Here is a 25,551-nt window from a genome sequence, read left to right as displayed (position 1 = left end):
TTTTGAGATAGAGGCTTGTTATCTGGCAACAGTTTTAATTAACTCTGCTGTGGGTGACAGAGGTCCTTAAAGGAACACCTCCTAGAACAGACAAAGATTGTTTTTTTTCTTCAAACCCACAGTGGGTTTTGGTCAACCTGGCTCAGTTTACACCCAGAAGCCGTGAAAAAATGTGCAGCTTTGTGATTTGTTTGAGTGAGGAGACGCTTTAAAAGCTCTGAGGAAGTCCTAGTGCAACAAATATTTATTTACGCCTTCTAGTAAATGCGGCAAATGTTGTGCATCAAGTTATTTTGAGTATGAGCTAAATTAAATGTGCAAACAAGTAGGGGATACTTGGAGTGGAGGCTTTCACGTGAAACTGATATGGTCATAAAGGCCAAAAATGGATGCATATGCACAAATCTTCACAAGTTTTGGTTATTTTTATTAATAGATGGAGCCTCTATGGAGGAGGTTTTAATCCAAACAGACATGAAATCCAAGAACACAATGACGACACCCCGAAGAGCTCTGAGAACTCCATCTCAGATCCCAAATGTTCATGAGTGATTACGTCAGTGGAAAACAAGTCGCCCTGGCGTGATGACACCACGACAATGGGATCAGTGTCGAGACACAAAGTTTCATCTCATCCTGTTTTCTACTGCCGCTGGTCCTGTGAAAGACGCCTTTCTCTCCCTTTATGTTTGACATAAGATAATCCTTTCGGTGCACTGACACCAGGTACCAATAGTTTTGTCTAAAAATCAGGTCAACTCACTAAATCCATGACAAGAAATAAGGAGTAAAGAAAGATATCGGACATAAGCCATGGAAGGACAAGCAGGATATCGTCTAAAGGATTCGGCTTCTTTATTTGCTCCCTGTCACAAAACTGAGGTTTGAAAATTCTGGATTTTGTCAACAAAATAGTCAAATAAAGTGAGCGAATTAGATTAGTGGAAACAAAAGAGCAAAGTGTGCAGCTTTAGTTCCACAAATAGAAAGGATTATAGTTAAAGCTGAGCTATGATCCACTTTAAACAAGAGGGGTCAACAGTGTATGAATGTGAAGGAACAGATATGAGGAGATCAGAAACTTTCCTCTTGATGTTTGTGCTGCAACAGTGACCTCTGCAGGAAGTAAACAGACCTGCATTGAATTGATTTCACTGACCTCTGCAGGAATTTCTGCATCGCTTCTTGTAATACATGCAGACATGAGATGAAATGCACTTCCAATTATCTGATCTTTTCTCTAGAGGCATAAAACCGAAATGCAATGCCAATAAAAGGAGAAATATAACCACCTGCGCGCTGAAGAGCGACTGTTATTCTATTGTGTTTCTTGTATTTGCAGGAGATTCTGTTTGTGTTTGTCGCCTGCAGGCTGAACATAAGATGCACGAATATCAAGCAGCAATTCCTTTTTTGCTGTACTGTTAATTTGGTAGGAAGAACAGCGTGAGGAAGACCACCGAGGCTCTGAGGATGAAGCATTGCTGCTAGAAATCATTCCAGCCACGGCCTTGAAGCGTTTTTCTTTATAAAATAGGATAATTTGGGTAAAATGAATCTAAATAAAGAAATAATTCAGAAAATTACTGTAAAAACACATTTAAAAACTATCAGATAAGCAATTCTTTATTACAGCACCTGTACTCTGGAATTTCTACAAAATTTCCCAGAAAAAAAAAGTACAGATTAATTTATTTACTCTAAATGACTCGCATCAGAAAGCATTCCAAGTTATTCAGCTGCCACGATTGAGAAATGAAAACTTCTACACACATATGAAGGAACACATAGTTTCCCAGCATGCACGGACCGGAGAACCTCCTGGATCAACTAATGTTAAAACACAACTTCATACGTGACCGTTTTCTGAGTCACATCAGTTGGATTGGTCACGTGACCCCACGCTACCACACTGCATCACCAAGCAACATCCCATTTAGACTGAGTTTGAAGCTTATCAGTTTAAAATCAGTTTTTCAATCCCTTGGAGGAAATGTAGACATAAAGAAAATCCCCAAAACATCCAAGGATTTAACATGTGGGAACCATCTGGTACTAAACGGTCATACAGGGACGTTCGTTGAGGGTTTTCGGGATTATTGAGCGTCAGCTTCAGGTCGATGCTCGCCGACCTTCATCTCCGTCTCATCCAGAGTTCACTGCCTTTGTCGTCCTGGCGTTGATGAAATCAGCCTTCCTGTAACCACACTGTTCAGAATAAAAGATTGATTATTGACTCTACACTATATTTATAGTTTCCTGGTTGACCAAATTGTCAAATAAACCAACAGAAACTCAATATGATGCATTCGTGCTCATTGATTCTTAAATACTGAAGTCTGTGCTGATTGACGAGCAGCTCATTGCTTCATTTGAATGTAATAACTTCAAAAAAGGGAAGCAAATGATTAAAATAATTTGTTAATACAATGTTTTTTGTTAGCAGCATCAGTTAAACACCCACCTTCTTGTAGGCCCCATGCAGATCTCTGTGTTTCCACATGGTGTGCAGCAGGACAGATGCTGCCTGGCTGGTTCTGGTTGGTCCATAACTAGTAGATAGAGATATAATACCAGTGTGACGAACCCCCTTTTTACCTCTGGCTGCCTCCTGATTGGGTGGGTGTCTCTGAGACAGACTGACCGGTTGTCTTTGGTGCTGATGCTGATGATCTTGGGCAGGGCTCCCTCGTTGACGATGGCTCTGACGTGCTGCTTGTCGCTCAGACTCAGGTTATTCAGGATGTGGCACAGAGACGATGTCACCTCGGCGGGCTGGTCGGACCAGGAGTCGTCGTTGGGGAGCATGTCCACCACCTCCGGCAACACCTGCTTCACTTCAGGTGGTGAAAGTATGCAAAAATGAACAGCACACGGTGAGAAATGAAACAGGTAAAAGTGAGATGAGGAAGTAGGAACATCTACCGATGTTGGGGTGCAGCTCCCGGTAGCGCGACAAGTTTCTCACGAGCGATATGGCCGTCCTCTTCACGTCGCTCTCCCCCTCCTCTAACATCTTCTTGATATGCTGGAGGCCATTTTCTCGTTGAACTATTGTGAAGGTGATGGCGTCCACCATCTGTCAGGGTGCAGAAAATGATTTTTCCCCACCCACTATCTACTAATTGGATAATTTCTTGAGGTTTCTGTCCCGTCTCACCTCTCCGTTTCCCGCCGTGATGTTTTGCAGCGCCCCGATGGCGGCCTCCTGGGTGCAGTGGCGGACGCTGCGCGCCATGAGAGAGAGGTACATCCTGATGGCGATGGCGCTCCACAGCCACTCCATGCCGCAAGGGTTGGCCTTCTCCTCCAGCAGGGGGTGCTGTCGCTCCAGGTCCTGGGGAGGACCGGTTAGCCATTAGGCAACAGCTTAGAGCTCCTCCGATAGTCAACATAAAGTCAACGTATCAACAGTTGTGCATCACGGCCGGAGGGGGGCGCTGTAAAGATCTCATGTAATATGTGTCAGCCAATCAGGGATTTGAATTCTGTGACCAAGCCGGAAATGTATAAAGTTCAAGCCTGATCAGAGACACAAATGTTTTAGACTGTTAGCTAATTTTGTTAGCCATCCTAATTAGCGACATCTTGTTGCCATTCTCTTTTACAGCAGCTTCACAGTCAGCCTGGACATTGATCTCATGCTAATCAGCTAATGATAGCATGCTAAAACGCTAAGATTTGACTATTGTTATTGATTATTTACACTCAAGTCAGGATATCTGAGCCTAAATTGCTTTGGACTGATAATCTTTTCCATAGAATACAACACTAACAACTAGAAAACATTTTTTTGACGCAAAGGCTGTAATCAATTATCTCGATACGCCTGCATGACTTTATTCTAGGACTGTTTCTCATTTCAGACAGTGGCGAACTGTTCAGCAGCGGTTCAGACACCTTTCGACCTGTCAGTGTGGATTATCTTTCGGAGGGATTACCTCTGGGATCTTGGCGCTGCGGTGAGCGAAGCAGCCGACGGCCTTGGGTTTGGGAGCCAAGTTCTGTCGAGACTCCCTGAGTTCTCCGGGGCTAATCTGAGGTAGCTCTGACTCGATCTGATAGGACAGGTTGTGCAGGATGCAGACACAGTTCTCTGTGGACTTCAGAGCAAATAAATGGACGAAGGCTGATTTTAAATACAGCAGGACGAGCTTTTCAGCCACAAGAATGGAAACAACGGACTGAGGAAGAGTGAGAACGCTTCGTTTCACCTTGTCGTCCGTCTTGTAGTCGGCGATGGCTCCCCGGATGTAGTAGACCAGGGAGTCGATGAGATTCTCGCACTCCCTCATGGCTTTCCTGCCATCCGGACCAGCAGAGCTCAGGTTTCTGACAGAAAAAAAAAGACAAAACAATCCAGGTAATGCTCCGTTTGTGAGCCGTCCAATCAGATAAGCCGTTTCAAGTCCCGTTATTTAGCGACATCAAGGAATTTTCTAAATCACAGCAAGATCTCTCAACCGCAGCTTTTAAGATCTCAGGTTTAACCAAAGCAATCATGACATTTTTATGGGAAATAGCAATTAGCATTATGACTCCACACAACAGGTTTGGACCCAACAGGAACTTGAGAGTGATTTCCCTTCACCAATGGAAGAGCTCCATGAATAATTCACCCATTCTCTCATTTGATCGCCGTGTGTCCAATAGCCCCAGTTTTACACACAGCAACCAATCCAAACTTATGAATGATAAACTGAGATGAATTATGGTTAGCGCAATGCTAAGGTACTAGAAGCAGGATGGTGGTTTTGCTCTCTGACCCGGTAGATTCATAGAAACCTACCGCAGGCAGCCGGTAGCGTTGTGGAACACCTCAGCGTCAGCCAGGAGATCGTCTTTCGGGTTCTCGCCTTCAGAAATGCCCGAACTTGGAACCAGGACTGACTTGGTGAGGACGGATAACGCGTCCGTGGAGAGGCGCTCCTTCAGAAGATCATGGGAGGACAGGTTCCACAGAAGACCTGATAGACAGACAGAAATAAACCTTTCTTAGACAGTGCCGGTGGAATAAGGTGGAATAAACCTCCAAAACTGACCGGTGAGTTCTCGTCTGGTGTCCACGTCGCGGCTGCTCTTCAGCGTTTGCAGGATGGTGGCCAGGCCGTCGTTTTCTTTCACCTCCATCTTGTTTTCGTTGCTCTGGTAAACCACGTTGCGTAGCGCACCGGCGGCGACGCACTGCACCTCCTCGTTGTCGCTGTCGAGGAGCTGCAGGAGCTTCTCGATCCCGCGGAGGTAGTAAACCTGGGAACAGGGACGTGTTATCAGCTGACATCTCCATCGCGTTCAGAAATAATCCTTTACTGAATCTACATTCCATCTGAAATCTATCTGAGGTCACATTTGGGCTGAAATCGAAGCGTTTAAAAGCTCTTTAGATATTGTTATATAGCACAACTGATCAAATTGACTTATTTTTGACTTTTTCTTGTTGATGTGTGGTAATAAATTGTACTATTAGCAGCAAACGATAAATTTGAGATATTCCTGCGTGTGTTTTTTTAAAATGAACTCCTTCAATGCGTTACGGTTTCACGTACGATTTTCTTGGCGTCTGCGCTCTTGAAACACTGATTCTGTACGTGTCTGGCTGCACAGATCACCGCCTCCTCGTTTTCCAGGGTCAGCATGTTCACGGCCCGCTCAAGCGTCATCTCCGGTGTCTTGTTCTCTGACTTCCTGTGTGAGGAGACGGCGGCCATGATTGAAAACGAGGCACCGTCACATTGGAAAATCACACAATCACATACGCGTCTTACGTTATCAAGGTGTCGTGCACCTGTGCCTCCTGAATAGGGGCGTCTACTTCCACCGGCCTTCCCATGTCCACCTCCATGCAGGTCAAGTGGGGCGGGCTTGATAGCTGCCTTTGGACCGCCCCCCTCCTGACCTGAGCCAACCAGGCGAAGCCTTCATCTGGTTGGACGGCGCCCAGCATCACGTCTGCACTTTGGTTGTGATTCCAGAACAAACCATAATCGCCGCTCTGCTGAAAATCCGCATTTGCGTACGCAGGCGGCGGCGGCGGCACCGATGTCTGCCTCAGCGCCCTCTGGTGGATTCTTCCCAGTGTAGCGGCGGAAATGTGGCCCCTCCCGACTCTGGGGGCCTCTGAATAGGCGTAGCGATGGTATGAGTCGCAGCCAAAGGAGTAGTCCGGCGGAGGGCCCATCCTGTGAGTTCCAGGGTGGGTGTACATCCCATAACGGGGGGTGCTGTGGTTAAAATAACAGTAGGAACCCTCTTGGGTCGGCGGAGGAGAGACGTCCACCCTCCTGGACGGTTTTCGCACACGTCTGCTTGAAAAAGAGGAGTGATTGAAGTCCATTCCATTTGACTGTAGAAAAAAAAAGTAGACCTTAAAATTAGTTTTTGTATAATTACCCCAACAGAGTGATATCATCGACATAGAGATAGTTTATATAGACTTTAATTCTGTTTCACAAAAGTTCAAAATATCTTCATTTTATTTGTGTTTGTGGCCGAATCAGAGGTGATTATATCGGTTTAAACTTTCTGGCATTGAGCGGAGACCATAAATATGATGCTTAAATCATTTGTGGGATGTAAAACAGACACGTACCGTCATTTTTGGCATAAACACATCGTTGGCATCGAAGCTCTTTGAAGCGTTTCTCTGTAAATGGATGCTGCCTGAAACAAGGTGCAGCAAAACCATAAAACCACATTAAAGACTTTTAAAACCTCATGAATTCATTTATTTTCTCTTCCAGCTGCTCCACAGTGAAGATCTGCTCCTTTCCTGATTATTTTGTTTTTTTTTGTCACTGATTAACTGAATGCACATTTCATGGCAACCTACTCTATTTTCTGACCGGTCTGTGGTTAAATTGAGAAAACAAGAGTGGGAGTCATTTATAATGAAGTTATAATGACTTTTGAATAAATAAACGACAAATTGGGAAAACTTTCTGTCTCGACTGAGTGATTTCGATCATCTAAATCAAGATATTGAAGAACTTTCACTTGCCTTCCACAATAAAAGCTTGAATAATTTAGGCACCAATGGGTGAAAACTAAGGGTATAGTGAGATGTTACATTCGAACCGCTTGCCATTCTGCTTCCATTGAACTAATGACACCACAGGAACCTGTTGGACCAGACATCTACTACGATCCACGCGTTCCACTCACAAATATACACCAATATGCAGCTGCATTTGGTTTAAATGTTTATCTAAAATACAAGCGCAGCTAATTCAGAAGTTTGGTCTATAACTGTGGAATACCGATCCCTGGAGAGGAATATGGGACCAAATCGAGACCTTTAGTCGTTGATCCTTTAATTTCTGGTTTTGTTTCTGTATTTAAATGCAGATGTAATTTCATATACGTATTTTTGTGTGCACGATCCTCCCTGATTACCATAAAAACTGAAAAATGATCCTTCCAGTTTCAAATATTATGGGCGGGGTTGGATTTTAAATCTGTGTGCTGGAGCGCTTCCTCTGCGGCGTTCTGTGATCCAGCGACGCGTAAAATACTTCCAAAAAAAAAAAAGAAAAGAAATAAAAAGAAATAGTAGCTTTACCGTTCGACATCGTCCTCCTCGCCCTCCGTGCAAGCGTGAGCTGGACCTGCTGGTGGACGCGCAGGCTTTTGCTCGATGATGTCGGGGTCGGTTCTACCGGCAGCGCCAGAGTGGAGTCGGTCATCAGGAACGGGTCGTGCGCCCGGAGCGCAGATTTGAAGAACACCTCGTCCATCGTGAGCGACCCGGTGGGGAGTCTCGCTTCATTCGAACCCGATCGGTGCTGGTCCGGGGATCGATGGTCGGTCCCTTTCCCTTTGTCCCCACTCAGGTGAGTCGATCGGAGCCCTGACGCAAAGAGGGGCGGGGCGGGGCTACGCGGCGCACCTGAGGTGTCAGGTGTCGCCGCTGGAGGCGTCGGTTCGTCATCCTCCGCTGTCGCTTTTCACTGTTGGAATGAAGCTGAGTTAAGAAGTAGACGTAGTAGGTGAGGAAAACTAGAGTTTTATTTACTCTATTTATTTTATTCTATTTATTTATTTTAGATAAAACATCTACTTAAAGTGGGGAGGAAATGGGGGGAGGAGATGAGGTCACCATCTCTACTCCATCCAAGTTCTTGTCCTTCACTTCAGCCTCTTTCTAGAATGTCTCCTATGAAGGTGTCCAAAGGGAGAATATCCACCTGTTCAGTCACCATAAGGGGGGCCCACATTGGGTTGGTGGTGTGGGGTGTGGGGGTGTGCGACCACATCTATAACATTCACGGGAAGTTTAAGTAGGTTTTTGGATGTCACAGTGTGCCAGCATGAGAAGCAGGACTCTGACATCACAGAGAATAGCAGAACACGCTGCTGCTCACCTGGTGACAGGTGACATCATCCCTGTTCCACATCCTGACCAGGGTTCCGCCCTCTTTGGCGTGAGATGTAAGGGGAAACCGCTGCCAGACGGGGGAGGGGAGGAGGCCCACCAGATGTTTCACCAGGGGCGGTGTCAGTAAAAACCAACCCACCCTAACTCAACACCCTCATCTGTAGTAGAATCTACCCGGTTCAGCGGCTGCTTTGTCTGTTTTTTGACTCCCAGACGCGACGGGATGAAAAGGTTTTTAGAGGACAGTCAGCGTTTAGGAATGATCGGGGGGGAAAGTGAAATGAATCTTCTGCAAATCCGGTTCCAGGTGACACAAGAAGCTTTCACACACCCTGTCATCTGACACTGCTTGAACCGTCTGCCATCCAATTAATATGTAGCATTGCAGATGGTAAGAATGCTGGGTGGGGTGGGAAGTAGAACATTTTTTCTTTTTTTACCCTGGGGGTTTACAGCAGGTTAATCTAGTCATGGATCCAAAGAGACACACTGTACAAAGGTGGCCCTGGGAAAGAAGGGGTTGAATCTCCCCTTGGAATAAATGAGAATTCAACACTTTATTTGTTTAGAATTGATTTTTTTCCCCCTTTTAATGCAATATTTTTACAAACAAAAACAATCTTTCCAGTCCGGGTTTTCAAATCACGCCGAGCGTAAAATATTCAGTGCATAATACTCGGGACAAAAAGTGTGTCAAATAGGTCATTTGCCTCATGTATAATGCTCTGGGTACATCCATGCAACATTACAATGTGTTCAGCAAAACAATCAAAGTGTCCAGATTCAGTCATTTTAGCAGGAAATCTGGGTGGAGAGGGTGGGATTCTCAATCTTACATAATACTTTGAACGCAGCATTTACACGTTTGAATAGAAAGATTAGAATAAGAAGGCAAGAAAAATGGATTCAAGTTAAATTTGCTTTTTTTGGATTGTTGACTGAGATTTTAAAAACAGAACAGGGTACAAAGAATAACCGCCTGCTGACATTTTTTACTCTAGAAATTATTATATTCTGAGATTACATCGATTAAGGTCAGTAAAAGGTGTGTAAGATCGTTATTTTTGGCCTGAAAATTTTTACAAAACGGCATGAAACATTTTCCTTGCCTAAAAATCAACACATTTTTCAATTTGGCACATTATTTTTCAGGCCCATCGACACACAGATACACACACTGACACACACACAGGTTTGAGGTGAATTGGGGTTTGGTTTTTTTTCAAGGCTGACTGTGTCGGTTTTGTTTCGGTTTTTGCTTGAAAATCAAACAAAATAAGCATTTTTTTCAGTGAAAATTCAAACAATCTTTCATCTTATCAAACATTTTTGTGATTATTATCAACCCCCGATGTATTTTAACAGCATTTTCTCTGTAAAACTTTAGAAATGAAAAAACCCCATCACTGCCTATATCCATTAAAACTCAGTCTGTGTACATGTAGATCAGTTTTATGCTATTTTGTAAGAAAAAAAGAAAAATCTCCAAAAACTCAAGATGTTAATTTTTCTATCCTGCTCTTATTTTGTCTCAACTTCTTATTCTGAAATTCATACAAACTGATCTTGGATTAAAAGGCAATAATTCAAGACATCCAACCTTCATAATCAATACCTTAAACCTGTGGCACATAGTCGTCAATACAATACTGTACATACTGGTCTTTGTGGGTGTTATATCCTTTATCCATTGTTAAAAATATATAAAATATGAAGAGAAAAATTTGTAAGTTTAAGTTAAAATCACATGTTGAGTTTCTCTTCGAGGCTATTTACAAATCTGTGTGGATACGTGTCATCATTCGCAGTCGTATAGAAGCAAGAAATCATCTCAAGTGACGTCCTAACTTCATTTTCACAATTCAGTATCTTTTTTAAAAAAAAATTTCCTCGATTTAAGAGGGTGAACAGAAAGAAGCAGCCGTGAATGTTAAGAGAAATTTTTGCTTAAAGAATTGATCACCTCCCTCGAGGTCATGTGATCGCTGGCGTTACTCAAAAAAGTCAAGATCTGATTTTGATTAAAAAAATTTTAGTGGTAGGAGCCGTTACATTTCTGTGATTATCTGGATCCTGTTTCTGATTCGCTGGCTGCTCAAGGTGTTCCTCAGGGAGCTACCACTGCAGTGACCCAACTGAAACAGACGAGCTCCGTTACAGATTTGTTTAGAAACGGAAGGTGTTCCACAGAGAGATCATTTGTAGCCTCAAATTATGAGCTTCCAGAATCGATGGGCGGAGCTAAAAAAAAAAAGGGTGGCTTTAGAAGAGACCGATCTCAGATACTTTAGGGACAACAATCATATTGTTCGTGAAAACTTGTCATTTGGTTTGTTTTTTTTGCAGCATAATGATATATGAATCACATTTAAAAATAAAACGTCCACTTTCTGGATTAACAGTCGAAACAGACCCGAGCAACCGCACCTAAGGTTACCTTTAACACCGGCAAATACTTTCACAGTGACGACATGGGAAACAGAACGTAACTGCTGAAAGGTATGCAGGGTTTAAAACGGACAACAGATCAACGTCGAGGTCAGAGGAACTGACCTTGAGTGACGGGCATCGACTGACGTTTAATGACTCAGACAACCTTCTGTTCAGTCAGGTATCGACTCCCAGAAGGCTATGAGTTAAGGCCAATTTAGGGCCAAGAAAAAAAAATCATCATGGTTTGTTCTTTTTTTTAAGAATTTATAACCATTTATGCTTTTATTTTGAAATGAGAATTCAGGAGAATTGATCTTGTGTTCGGACATAAACTCTGATTCCAAATTGATGAGGACGACGACGTGACGACTTGAAAACGTTCCCTGGATGGATGGATGTTCTTTGGGGGGGGGGGTTCGATTACTACACCATCGTAAGTCTTTTATTGAATAGAAAGCATCTCCATTCAGCTAAAAAATAAAATAGAAATGAAAAGTTGTAGTGAAATAAAATGACACACACAAAAAAAACCCCAACAAAACCCAACAACATTCATACAAAATTTCAGTAAGGCATTCCTTGACCGGGTGGTCAAGCCCGCTTGCAGCTCTCTCTACCCGAGTTTCAGCTTATCGGTCGGATGTTTGAAAGAAAAAGTTCCACAGATCCGCAGGTTTCTGCAGAGGCTTCTGCTCCGTCTCGCGGGTCTGTAACACAGTTCTGGCCGTGGCTTTGGTTGTGTCCCGTCCTCCCAAGGCTACAATTTATACATACGGGTTGAGCCGTAACTGGGAAACGTCTTTAGATTCATGCAAAGACTGTACAGACTTTCAGTAAACCATCCGTGAGGTCCGGGGACGCAGTCCTATCTGCAGGAGGTGCCCAGCACGGTGCCTGTGGAGGGGGTGGTGGTGGCGGTGGCGCTGTAATGGGGGTAGTTGTCGTTGGGCGGGGGGCTCGGGAGGATGGAGTTCCCGTTGGTGGGGGAGCAGCTGAGCTGGAGCCTCCGCAGATACTCGGCGTGGACGGGTTTGTGGCTTTGCAGGACTTTGATGGCCTCGTCCACCGTGAACCATTCCCGCTTACGGCCTGCAGGGGGAGACAGAGCACAACCAAAGAATTCGGATTTTTTTTTTTGCTATCATACAGTAAATACATTGTAACTACAGGCTTTACCACTTCTGCTTTGTTCCCACAGGCTGATCTTTCGTTGCATCAGAAGGTGATTATCTCATTATGTCACTCCCTTTATTAAATTATGGAAAGCAACGAAGCGACATAACCCGGTATGTCAATCATAGCATTTCAAGTTCACACCGGGTTTTTTGGTTTGTCTAAAAATTATTTAAATCAAGGTGAAGGTAGATTCTCTGCATGTGCATACAGATATAATATTTCAGAAGCACATTATAATGCAGGCAGCAGGCTTGTGAGCAGATAACGGGTAGCGGATTCTCCTCACTGAGCACATAAGGCTGGATACTGGCATCCAGGTTGCTGACAGCTGTAACATACTGCAGCCAAGAAGCACTGCAGCAGCCGTGGCCTAGATTTATAGATACTCCGTTGTCACTGCAATCCCTTTGCCGACGGGGTCTCCAGGAGAGATGCTGCCCGCCGCGTAAATAACAAAAGAGCGTGGATCAAAATGGGAAGCCATACCTATGTTGACGGAGTCCTCCCAGGCCTCCAGCGTTTCCGTGACCGTCAATACGTACACGTACGTCCGGTGCTTCCGATCCTGGTTTTGCTTTGTGGATCAGAAAGAGAGGAGGCTGAATTTCTGTTTTAATGATGCACGTTGTAAAAAACAGGTCCGTTAATGCCCGATATCTGTCCAGTTTAGTGCATTTGTGCGACGTGGGGTTAATGCACGACAAAGGGTCAGTTATGTCATGGTAAATTGTGAGTCTTTTACTTTTCTTCTGTCGCGTTTGTGCAAAATAGAATGAGTCAGAGGGGAGCTTACCTCGAACACACCAAGCAAACGTCCGAGCTTGCCCTTCACACCAGCCTGAAGAATGAAAGGAGGATAGTATTAGAAAAAAAAGTGTGGATTTTACATTTTCTTTGTGAGATTTCTACCAAAAAAAAACCCAACATGTTTCGGGTCGCAATGGCTTTACGCAACAACCAATCACAAAAACCCAACAGGCTGTCTTAATTCAGATGTGCCCGATGGGAATCGGATTACTGTGAAGACGTGTGACATCTTTCCCTTTCTTTGCCCCCCCATCCCCACCCGGCTCGGCATATTTCACAAGTGTCGCCCAGCGGCCACCGGCCCGGAGGGTCCGAGAACGCTCAAGAATCCAGCGAGGAGCCAGGTTTAGATCGCCGACGTCAGTGAGAACACAAGGTCTCCAACAGAAGTGGGGGTGGGGGGACACCTCAGTCATCCGACCACTGACAGCGAGGCCCTCCGAGCATCCCAACGCGGGAATGAAGAAACCGCACAATTCCACACTGGTGTTTTTTAAATAACGCTGTGGGAGTCGTGTAACACCCCCCCCCACCCCAACCCCCCCCCGGAGGATGCACAGAATTGCCTTTCACAGCTTTTACAAGATTTGTAATCAATTTTTATTACTGTAAAAAGCAGAAATTGTTTTTTGTTTTGTTTTTTTAGATGTAAGAACCCCCCCATCCCCCAGACTCTTTGTTGTAGAGTTGCGGCATTTTTACAGCAGCAGATGTAACACTGGGACACTTCCAAAGGGCAACTTTTTTGTGAGCTGCCTTGAATTCCTGTTACATAACGGACAGGTGGATCACATCACAGATGCCCGTTTATCCTCCTGAGGTCAATCGTTTATCTGGAATCTGCCCCGTTTCTCCACTTTTAGGCAAAAAATAACTTTTGGACCGACACTCGTGAGATAATTTTTTTAGGTTTGCGTTCACCTCCTCGAACACTTCTCGCACTGCTGCGCCACACGGCTCCTCTTCCGGCTCCATCCCGCCTCCGGGGACGATCCACTGGTCCGGGTGCCGACTGCTGCTGACCAGAAGCACCTACAAAATAAAAGACAGGATGTAGAAGAATATCAATGTAAAATAGAAAATAAGAGTCCTTTCTGAACTCTCACAGATTCTTTCAGTGCTTTTTTTGAGTCAGGCTGATACTGGGGATTGAACATGAGATGTGACCTTTGACCTTTGTGTGTCAAGCAGAGATGACAGATGAACTGGAGCTGCATCTGCTGTTCACTCTGCATTGTTGCAGACACACAGATAAGAAATTCTGACATGACATTTATTTCACAGGTTCTTCTGAATGATTACATGAAACTGACGACATATAAATGAAAATACAATCAATATGATCAGAAAACCATAAAGATCATATTTAATTTTCTTGAAAAATTCTATTTTCTTAACACATCTATCTTCTTCCAAACATCTGTGTGATTTTTTTTTTTTCAATTTAAACGGAGCCGCTCAAATCAGTTGTTGCCCCCCCCACCCCCCACCCATCTAGAAAATCCTGGGGGGGGGTTGAATTACACTACAGTTGCAGTGTACATCGATATGCGCGGATCGGATGAGCCTGCGTCTGCAGTTTCTGCCTGTATCCATATAGCAACCAACAACAGACACAGTCGCACCTGCTGCAAAACACGGGACAATTCAATCGCTGTCGGAACGGCGCTCGTGACGGTTCGCCGGAATCCCAGCATGCCCTTACGGGAAAAGCCGGTTCAATAGCATTCAAGCCACCATACTGCGACTCCTACAGCTTGTAATTTGTCAGCTATTAAATCACTTTATGACACGCGAGGATTCAAACCGAGCAGCTTGTGCGACATAAGGCGACGTCCGCCTCCGTCACCCTCCTGACCGCTATATCTGGTAATCCGCCGGTGGAGTCAAGTCTGTCGCTTAATCCAGATTTGGCTTTCTTTCGTTTTACGCGGCCGCCTCCTCCAGAGGCCTTCTGAGGATGTTCTAAACAGGTGAGGTCAAAGGTCAGAGCACAGACGGTGCTCGCCAAACGGTCCCACAGTCTTCCTCACGTGCCGCATTCGGCCCCTGGCCAGAGCTGCCTGTTAAATCCACGATGGAGGTTAGGATGAGGGGGTGGTGGCGGCGGTGGTGGATAAACGTCAGGAAATGCCGAACATGACGGTGCAGATTTAGTGAGAAACCCTAAACGTACTCAAGAACAGAGAAAGTGAAGATTGAATCTTTTATCCTGCTTCGTTTGCATGCAAAGAAAAAGGGGAAAAAAAAGTTGAGTATTTGGATGAAACGCACAAAACAACTTTTTGAGTCGTTTCCTGGAATCGCGTGCATCACACTCCGCAGGCCTTTATTTATCCCAAATTTTTATAAATAACTCGATTCGGGTCTGATTTTCTCAGCCAGCCGGGGGCTTAAAACGGAAGATGAGCAGCGTCTATTTATCCTCAGGATGGTGAAACAAAATTTTTTTAAAAATGGCAAAGAGCTCCCAGGTCAGAGAGGACGAAGCAGATTTCAGCTTGGCTGGTTCCATTTTTATCTCCTGGTTGCTGCCCGACAGAAACTCCACGTAATAAGACGACATTTACGGATCCAGGAATGTGGAGCGGTGAATCGACATATTGCGAGTGGCGTGTAATTAAGGATGTTTCTTCACACGTGCTTCTGAGATTAATACCGTGACACATCAGTTAGAGGAAGCAGCAGAGGCTCTTCTGGGGTGGGGGGGTGTATCTTTATAAGAAAAGAAAGAAAAAATCGCTTTGGTGGAATTTAAAGCTCAGAAATCCCTTTTATATTTGGAAGCAGTTCGTCCAAATACTTTTTACTGTTTTGGAACTCAGACCATGTCTCTAGGGGTGGGGGTGGGGGGCCTCCGGGGGTGAAAACGGAGGCGGGAAAGCTGTGAAGCAACGTACAGTAAATCTCCTTTGGGGTGGTGAAAAACAACAGGGACGTTTGTCAGACTCGCGCCGCGCTATCTGGCCCCCGTCGCTTAACCAAACATTAATCTGTGCAAAACAATGGAAGGTTACGCAAGAGCACGCATCAACCGCTGTCGAGGAAAAACCAACACGGCCTGGGGGGTTAGGTGGGGGTGTGGGGTGGATAAGTCTCTCGTGAAAACACTTTCTAGAAGAGAAGATCGATTCCGAGGGCGAGGGGAACGATCGCCGGTCGTAAAACAGGGTTCATGACAGCCGCTGTCCTCTGGTCTGAGTCCTCTGGCGGGGGCTCAAACGGGCACAGCGGGCTGGGATATTCTGGAGGATATAAACACCTTCAACACCCCCCTGAAGGAGGAAGGCCTTTAGCTGTCAAATAAAAAGGGCTCTGCGTGCCAAACCAGGCTGGGAGGTCTGGAAACAAGAATGATGGAAAGTCTTAAATGGTTCACAAGTGCGGCGGTGGGATGGATCACGCTCAAACGGTAATCTGTGGGATTACACGGGTGTCAGCCAATAAGAGAGGAGTTGTAAACACGTAGCGCTGGAGGCAGAGACGGAGGCAGAGCACCAGAATTTGTACTTTCTGCGAAGTATCCACTCGAACTGACCTTCAGTTTCACCTTTTCTAATCATTTATAGCCTGGGTTACCATGGCGATGAAGATGGAGGATATCACCAAAACCTGAACAATCATCGTGGCGTCATTTCACGGATGGCACGGCGGGGGTGTTGCTAAACGTCATTCTATATTCCATCACTGTGGAAACCTGATGCTAGTTTTGCTTAAATCAGTGAAAAGATGGGTTTCCGTAGCGACGGATCGCCTCTCCTTCGCCACCCTTTGACCTCGTCGGTGTTGGAGTCGGTCTTAGATAACATCAACTTTAAAAAGCTGTCAGAGTCTCCTGGAAGTGGATTCTTATTTACATACCAGGACACAATTATGATGTAAACTAATTAAAGGCGCTCCCCCGGCCTCGGGCGACACACACACACACACACACACACGCGCACGCGCGCGCACACACACACACACACACACACACACACCTCTCAGGTGGCCTCATCTGTCATCGCTGCCATCCAGTGATCACTATTGTCATGTTTCTCCTGTTTTCCCCGGCTGGGAGTTTAATTGCCGCCACAGAGGATGTGTGTGTGCGTGTGTGCATGTGTGCGTGTGTGTGTGTGTCCAACGGCTCGGCTTTCTCCTTCCCCCCCCTCTGAAAGAAAACGGTCCGGTAGCGGCTGAGGCCCAGCTTGCATTACGACCCCCAGCCAGAGTCTCCGGTGTCAAAGAACTGATTGTGTGTGTGTGTGTGTGTGTGTGTGTGTGTGTGTGTGTGTGTGTGTGTGTGTGTGTGTGTGTGTGTGTGTGTGTAGTCGTGTGTTTGGAGGAAATCAAAGATGATGCAAACCCCTCTGTTTCAAGCCGATGGCGGGCCCGGAAATCTTAAAATTGGATCACCTGACCGGTTCCCCTTTCTTCCAGCGGTGTCGTCTCTGTCTGCATGAGCAGACACGCCTGTCAAATCCTGAAAGTCTCTTCGACAACAAATTGCGCAAGCAGAGGTGATGTGTTTCTTTTTTTACAACAGTTAAATATAAATTCACATGAAAATCTCACATAAGTAAAGACATAAATCTTTCAGATCGAGTTGTGAAACTCTGACATAATGATTACATAACGTGTGCACATGTTTGAGTGAGAGGATGTGAATCTTGAGATCTGTTAGCTGCCCGACTCCGGAGGGCTCCAGCAGATCTCCGTGCCAGTCTAGCGACACCAGCCTGGGCTGCTTTTACAGTATATTGTATAACAGTGTGTGTCCGTGCCAAACTCAGCGGTGAGTCGCTGCAGCAGGAGTCAGGGCCTGTGGCTCGGATGTGAATAAAAGTCTGGACATCATCAGTCGCACCGAGAAATCAATATACTCTCAGACTGAGGAGCCAAAAACAACATAAAGTACTTTAAAAGAGGTCCAGATTCAGTATCTGTGCCCGGATTGGCTCAAAATCCACCTCTTGAACAACACATCACTGATACAAGTCGAGAACTTTGGGGTAACAAATCCAAACTGCCTGATGTCATAAAGTTCAATTCAGTTTCTTTATAAATGGAGACAGCGTCTCAGAAATCAGACAAGGATAGTTTGACCTTCATAATAAGATTCCTAGACGAAGAAACCGGCCCAACAATTTTGGAGTTAGATTGTATCATCATAGTTTTGAAAGTTATTCAAGAGAATATTCAGCTAATGGTCATTTTCTTCATAAATCTAGCTCAGTAAATATGGATATCAACGCAGTTTCTGCTACAAACCTATCTGCATCGTTTTTATAATTTGTTATATGTCTGTCGTAAATCTTCTCTGAACCTATAAACACGTTCAGAATGTTTATATACTGATTATACTTCTGACATTTGGGGATGTCATTGTTCAATTTGACTCCAAGCATTGAATGTATTCTCCCTGCAGTTAGAAGCAAAAATAGTCTAGTTTCTCCTATCCTGCAATGAATCCGCTAAGAAATAATGAACTCTTTATTAAAATATATTTAAAACATAACCCCGTGAACAGACAGATGAACAAACTGCCTATATTTAAACATTAATGAGTGAAAGCATGGGACAAAAATATTTTTCTTTCCATTTCTCATCTTGCGTAAAGAATTTGAGCAGATTTCCATCTGTTCAAGGCTTTGGACTCTCATTGACGAACTGGTTTGTTTATTTGTTCAGTTTTCCTACTGTTTGATTTATCTGTCCAAGTCCACTATTTCTGACATCTGAAATTTGCGTACAAAACTGATTGTATAATAAGATAGTCCGTGTTACATTCAAATTTGTAGGGAATTTAAAACTCAATCTTCAATTAGGTTGTATTAATGGACAAATATGCAAAAAAACAAAAACTAAACTAAATAAGAAAGCGACAGTAGTCTCCTGAAAGTGAACCGACTGCATTTTATGTCGTCACCACGAAAGTCTCGATGACGTAATAACAACAAACCGTACCCATCTCAGCTGTATTCCCATATCAACACGCGAAGGCCCCTTTAAATCCTCCAGCACTCAAACGCTACGCAGCTGCGCTCGAGGCCGGCGGGATGCAGCATAATCATGAATGGTCACTGCCTGGTCATGGATGTTTGCGGTATTAATTATGGCGTCGTGACGTGATGTTTGATAAACTTAATGGATAATAGCTCATATTTTTAACCCTTTAAACAATGCGAGCCGAAAGTGAACCTGTTAATGAAGGAAGAGCGTAACAGTCCGCCTAAACACCGATTGCGCGAGCTGCTTCAAGCTAGCAAGAAGCTAACCGGAAATTGAAAGTATTACACTTCACAATAAGAGCCTTGCGCTCCCGGTCAATAAGGCTTCGCATACGGTACCCTCCCCTAAGTTTTATTGTGAAAGTCAAAAGCGGTGTTGCTTTGAAGCGACTATGACAACAGCTTTTTCCCCCCTGCTTCTTCTACGTGCACCTCAAACTAGCCTAAACTGGATGGCCCGAGGCGCATCAGTAGCAGAAACAGAAACACAAGCTAAAACAATGAGCTAAACGGAGCAACACCAACAAGGAAGCCATAGATTAAACTTCAAGTGTAACACGGAAGAATATCATTTATTTTATTCATAATCACCCATGTTTTGTTTGAATGACCGGTTGAAGATAAGGGAAGACTAGGCCACATGTCACACACACACACACACACACACACACACACACACAACCCATTGATATTGTTCGTATCAGTCATACGTAATGTTGCCAGCTTACCTCTTCTTCACGCTCATTCTTGAAACACAGACACGCCGCACGTTTCTTGAAGCCCTCGCAGTCGTACGTCCTGGTCTGGTTCGGCTTGAGCTTCATTGTAGATTTTAAATCGGCTTTCTTTTTCAATTTAAAAACAACAACAACAACCGGTAACGACGGTCAGATGGTCCCAAAAAACGAATCAACAGCACAGCCGCCGCATCGCCGTTATCTGCATCCGCGGTCTGAGATGGTCAGTTAAAAGGGAGGTTGCTGTTGACGAACCGAGGTAACCGCCGGACTAGACCGGATTCCAGAACGCCTAGAAGGTAAATATAGGTGGTGGATCCAGATCCAGGTGCTGCCTGTGATTTCCCGTCAGCGGTGTGTGTGTGCAGCCCCGCAGGCAGAGATCTTATGTAGACTCCACAGCACAACCCTCCTCTGGATCCATTTGCGCATGGCCGCTGACTCAGTACAATGAACTGGCGGACAGACGTACGGATAGCTCCGTCGAGGCAGGAGGACGCTCATTGGCTGGGCTGGTCTCAGTGGGCGGGGCTACACCCCCTGTCAAAACAGTGAATCAACAGTAGAGTTCAGACCCCCTTGACAGCCGGGTGTTAATGGATCATTGAACACCATACATGACTTCTTAAAGACTTTTTATTTCTGTCCAAAAATATACACATTAAATTAGCAGAACATCTTTTGACCAGAACTTTTCTCTTATTCTAAAATTGGTTTCTGTAGAAACATAATTTTTGAGAAATAGCCATGCTGGTTCAATGGAATGAATGTTACTCTAAACAACCCCTATAATAAGGCACATAGCTTGGGACAAAATGTCATTTGCAGGAATGCCATGGCTAGGGCAACATGACTGGAACTATGCCATGACATGCAAGAGGTGGTTCCCTGGAATGGTCATTGAAAACCTGCAGAGCCGGTTGAGTGAGCCAATGCAGGAGAATGAATACGCATTTATTCAGTTTGACAATTTAAAAGCTGTGATTTGATTACTCAATCTATGTTTTATTTCTATGCATGTCTATCTATTTTTATTTATCTTTTTTTTTATGTCTGTCATTCAATAATTCTCCACACTAACAGTATTCAATTATCAATTAAATAATAATTTAGTCACATGATTTAGCTATTGGTGTTACTTACACAGATTGAAAATCGCAGCAAGAATTTTTTATGAGTTTTCAAAAATTAAAGAGGAAAGGAATGTTGTTTGAATTGTTGTTTGAACACTTACTTTAGTTCCTGGGTTCTGTTATCTTACATGCTGGGTTCCTATCACACTGTTTTGACTTACTCAGACAAACAGGTGGAACAGAGACATATTTAAGGCTGGCAATAACAATTATGTTTTCATAATGTTTTGTGTCAAGGTCAAATCTCCGCCATGATAAAGTCTGACTTATTGTCACAAGTGGAATGCATAGACGACAGACAAATCAGCCTATTAATGGAAGCTTGTAAATTCAATTATGATATCACTCATGATATTTTTATTGCATTTTAATTCAACTGTTTATGCATCACGTGTTTTGGATTCCAGCTTACATGTGCTGAAGCAAAGCTATAACATTCATTAAACCCAGCCATATGAGGTTATTTTAAGTCCTAAATTATAGCGGTTTTTTTTCTCTTTGCCATTGACTCCCATTTTCAGTGAAATTAAATCATAATTGAGGTGATTTTCAACCCCAATTATTGTCCAGACTAGTACATTTTACCATATAATAAAGAACACTTTAAAATGTGAGAGTGATGTAATAGTGTCAGGTCAGAGGAGCACCACTCCTAACTTCTCCTTCTTCCCAAACACATTAGAATCCAATCCATCTCAGATGATATCTGATGGCGCTCCCAAGTTGTCGCCACCTCATGTTAAATTTAAGGAGAGGCCTCGCCTCCACAGGCGAGGCTTCCGCTATTAGAATGCGTAATTGCGTTATAAGCAGCTGTAACTGATTACGTCAGTTCGCTGCTTCACTTGTGTAACTCTTGAACAGTGAGGTAATCAAACGGTAGTTTAGTGCTGTGCATGATGTGTACACCGGAGTTCACCTTTGACCAACCAGTTGTTACTCCCCAGTTGGAATCCAGGAGATAAAAGCCGATCAAAGAATAATATTGATCGTGAAGGCTGAAGAATGGATGGTTGTGAAATCCTAACAGTGAAACTGTTCAAATATCCTCTTTAAGGCCAGAATGTTGTGCCTTTATTTGCGCCTCACTGCTCTGAATCCTGCTAACTTTGCTAACTTTTTAAAAAAATAATTAGTGTAAAACTCTTAATATCTATTAGACAGGTATAAAAAATTTGATATATTGATATATTTCCATTCTTGAGTAAAAAAAAATTCAAATGCTTTTTATGGCTATAATTTTTAAATACCTGCAACACTAAGGACAGCCTCAGCTACATGTGAGCTCCAAAATCCCCGGATGTTCTGCCTCCAGTTCCACGCATATCTAACGTAAATTACTCTCCAGATAACCTCAACATTCCTCAGTGTTAACGAAAATGAAATAACTACCCTGCAGAAGTCATGTTATCATTTTAACAACAGTGGTTATCACCTGAATGTGATGGAAATACAATAAGTCTACAGGTTGTCATGTTACTGGAGGTCAAATGACAGGATGGTCTGTTGTTTAATCAGGGTTATAAAGGCACTACACCGATCTGATCAGGATGTTATGTCACAATAATAATGGCATGATGGGGAAATAATTAAAAAAACACTTGAAATGTGTATTTTGTAGAAAGAATATGAGACGACAATGTTTGAAACAGGTGTTTTATCAAAAGGAATGGTTGTCGACAGCTGTGGATGAATATGGATATCTAACTGGACATGTAAATTACTATGTAGAGCTAAAGTAACTGTATATTTGCTGGATTAAAATTAATCCAGTAGAAAAGTTTGAAAATGAAAGAAATAAGATTTTCACATCTACTGTAAATGAGTCTGGTTACTTTAGAGGATTGCAACAGGATAACTTCTGGATTTCTGTTAATGCTCTCAGGGTTAGGGAGACATGTTACAAAATTAATATGTGGGTAGGATTATAATTCCATTTACATATGATATATGATGGTAAGTGATTCATAATGGGCTAAATTTAGACTCCCGCGCCTTAAAACAGATGTTCAGTCATGTTGATCATCATCATGAGGGTGGGCATCAGTAACCTCAGAGGAAATTAAATCTTGCTGTCATCTTGCTAATTGTGGTGGTTCATCATCATCATCTTCCTGCATAGTAAAGGAACGCAAAAATATTAAGCACCCCCGTTTTAGCCGAGGTGTGAGAAGACGGAAGGATCCGATGTCACCTTGCCGGAGTCTGAAACGATTGTCCGCCTATCTAGGCCTCATTTTACCAGCAGTCATCTGAGTCTTGGAGGGGGGCCTCCACAGACAAAAACTCCACAAACACACAATGACGCCTGCCCACAAGTCTCTTCTTTGACAAACAAGCAAGTGGAAAGTTGAAGCCCCAAAGCCGAAATGCCTTCAAACGTCCAATTCTGATGGAGTGACAGCAGCGAGGCATCATTTATTCCCTCCTGAATAATGGATAATCACGCCGTGGTTATCAGGCTAAATTTAGAGACGACCATCTGTTTCCTCTTCATGTCTCCATTATTAGAAACCACTCGGAGGCCGAGCTTTCGGTAAACCTAGCCTGACCGTACATTCGACGTGTCAAACCAACACAGGACAGGTGTTTGAAGACACTCCGGGCCGAGGTGGATGTTTTCACGCGATGTGGAACACATCCAGCGGTGAAGCCGGCCAAGGTTTAGCTAAAACGAACCCGACAGGCTGTCAGCGTTGAATTTAGAGCCTGTGACACCAGTGCAAACCGACCCACGCCCGCCACAGAGGCGTTGCTTTACCAAAGAAGCAACAGACGGCTCAGAGGAGCTGGGCGTGTTTGCTTTGTCGCGGGCTTATGGTTTTAGTTTCATCGGAACCTGAGGGTTTAAGAAATATTAACGTAGGCCTCTGTGTTACGCCTAAATTTGCCAACTGGTCAGGCCTGATCCAGAGTCAGATTAGCAGCGGCTAGGATCATGGCTAAATTTATTATCCTAAGTCAAATGCTATCTTCACGCTAGCCATCATGGGGACTGAATGTGCTAAACATCTGCGCTAAACTAAAGTGATGTATAAAAAATAACCGTTGTGAGGTTTTTCCCCATTAAAATACGTCACAGCTTTTCTTCTTCTTGTTTTAGAAAACTCAGTAAAGATCTTCTACCTTCTCTCTGAAACATTTTAAATAAGAATTTGAAAGTCAACACCTCTCAAGAATGATGTCTAATGTCTGTCTGACTTGTGTTGCTTCTTAGGTTGCAGCTTATTCTGCTTTTTTACAAGATAGGGCTATTTATTTTTACACAGAAAATATTTAAAGGATCACCAAAAACCTGAAAAAAAAATGTATTTTTTGAATTAGGCATAAACTACAACAGATTCTCATGAATCTTGGTCTGAGGTGGTGGTCTGAACGTCACCTGTCTCCTCCAAGAAGCTGCCCCATGTAATGATTATGGGAATAAAATCTGCATCAACATCTCCAACAGTTTATACAACAAAATAAATACAGGCCCCCCCAAGGCTGCAGGTACAATAAGTCGGTTGTTGAGGGCCGGGGGACACAATAGACGTCTGTTGGTGCTCATTCAAGTCATTATGAAAGCTGTGGATGAAGTGTGTAAACACTACTTAAAGATGAATTACCTGGTGTGACTGGAGAGACAGGGACAAATAGGATGGGCATCACAGGGTGTTCTTTTTTAGATAACAAAATGAGAATACAGATCAGTGTTATCTTTAAAGAATGCTCATGCTAATTCATTTTTAGATCCTTTAAAGGCTCACGGTTACGATCGCTGAGGCTCCCTAAGAGGATGTTCCTCTCACAATGATTCCTCTGTCTCCTCGAAGTAGAACAAAAACACAGACACTCTATAATCACATGAAGATGAGGATTTAAAGGGCATAAACACAGCCAGACAGTGACAGTGTGGTTTACAGAATGTGGGAAAGTCGTCTGAGACAAAACCCCCACAGTGTTGATGACAAACAGGCTTAAAAAAAAACAAAAAACGGTCCAGAATCCAGAAGAACAAGAGAAGTGTTGAAAATACTCTATTCACCACAACGAGTTCACTAAGAGACGTGTGAGAGATGAAAGTGACTGTAATGATAATAATTAGAGTAAATTATTTAAAAGTCATAATGAAATGATGAGCTTTCAATGAAATCTTTCTGTTTGTGTGTGTGAAGATATTTTTCATTTGGCATATGCTTGAAAAAGTTCACAAAGTAGACAACTTTATTATTATATATTATTTATCATATTTTTCTTAAATGAAGTGAAATAAACATCAGAATAAGTTATTAAATCAGAATCATTCATTCCATTTCCTACCACTAACTACATGTGGGGAAAGCGAGCAGGCCTGTCAGGACCTGTGTTGCTGAACAACTGACGATCAACAGACGGTTCACGTCGGCGGACAGACTGAAAACAGACGCGCATTTAAACTTTAAATCCTTGTTTTCTTTGCTCCTCCGCCTCAGCTCTTCCAAGGCCGATGCCATATATGAAGCTGTTCTGGGGGGTTTTCCTGGCCGTTCTCTAACTGGTTCCTGCTCATGGAGCCCATAGTGACTCATTTACTCCGACTTTCTAGTTTATATGTTTCCTGGGCTTGTTCTAAACAGTGCTGTGCCCGATGAAGACGTGTCCGTCTGGAACGGGGCAATTCCTGACACTGAACATCTAAGGTCAATCTTGAAATCAATACTCCAATTGATTAATGCCTCGTTTGTGTGTGTCGAACCGGAATGCGCGGTCGCCTTAGAGAGCCCAATGGGTCTTGTCATGGGGCCCCTGACAGGGGCCCTCCTGACGCTTCGCTTTAGTACGTTTGGGGCGTGGAGACTGCGTTCTACAGTCGGCGTTGTTTTCACTGTCGACGGCCCGGAGCACATCATGTGAAATTACTTCATCACATTTATGTC

The 25,551-nt window shown here is 43.7% G+C and overlaps 2 protein-coding genes across 2 annotated transcripts; both read right to left on the bottom strand.

Annotated features, from left to right (window-relative positions):
* Window positions 1–512: 512 nt before the first annotated feature.
* Window positions 513–7,823, bottom strand: pkp2 (plakophilin 2). Its single transcript, XM_068307056.1, has 13 exons — window positions 7,559–7,823; window positions 6,590–6,660; window positions 5,766–6,343; window positions 5,547–5,685; window positions 5,043–5,250; window positions 4,790–4,967; window positions 4,215–4,332; window positions 3,942–4,103; window positions 3,161–3,337; window positions 2,926–3,079; window positions 2,645–2,837; window positions 2,465–2,552; window positions 513–2,208 (listed from the first exon to the last, which is right to left on the bottom strand). Exons 1-13 carry the CDS (start codon window positions 7,731–7,733, stop codon window positions 2,146–2,148), a joined length of 2,304 nt encoding a protein of 767 aa, XP_068163157.1. The 5' UTR covers window positions 7,734–7,823; the 3' UTR covers window positions 513–2,145.
* A 1,117-nt stretch (window positions 7,824–8,940) lies between these two features.
* nudt4b (nudix (nucleoside diphosphate linked moiety X)-type motif 4b) lies at window positions 8,941–19,954 on the bottom strand. Its single transcript, XM_068307412.1, has 5 exons — window positions 19,512–19,954; window positions 13,712–13,822; window positions 12,777–12,821; window positions 12,470–12,557; window positions 8,941–11,896 (listed from the first exon to the last, which is right to left on the bottom strand). Exons 1-5 carry the CDS (start codon window positions 19,605–19,607, stop codon window positions 11,673–11,675), a joined length of 564 nt encoding a protein of 187 aa, XP_068163513.1. The 5' UTR covers window positions 19,608–19,954; the 3' UTR covers window positions 8,941–11,672.
* Between the last annotated feature and the right edge of the window lie 5,597 nt (window positions 19,955–25,551).

The sequence above is a fragment of the Antennarius striatus genome, chromosome 22, assembly GCF_040054535.1.
Source record: "Antennarius striatus isolate MH-2024 chromosome 22, ASM4005453v1, whole genome shotgun sequence".
Taxonomy (NCBI): domain Eukaryota; kingdom Metazoa; phylum Chordata; class Actinopteri; order Lophiiformes; family Antennariidae; genus Antennarius; species Antennarius striatus.
This window is presented reverse-complemented; position numbering and strand designations above follow the sequence as displayed.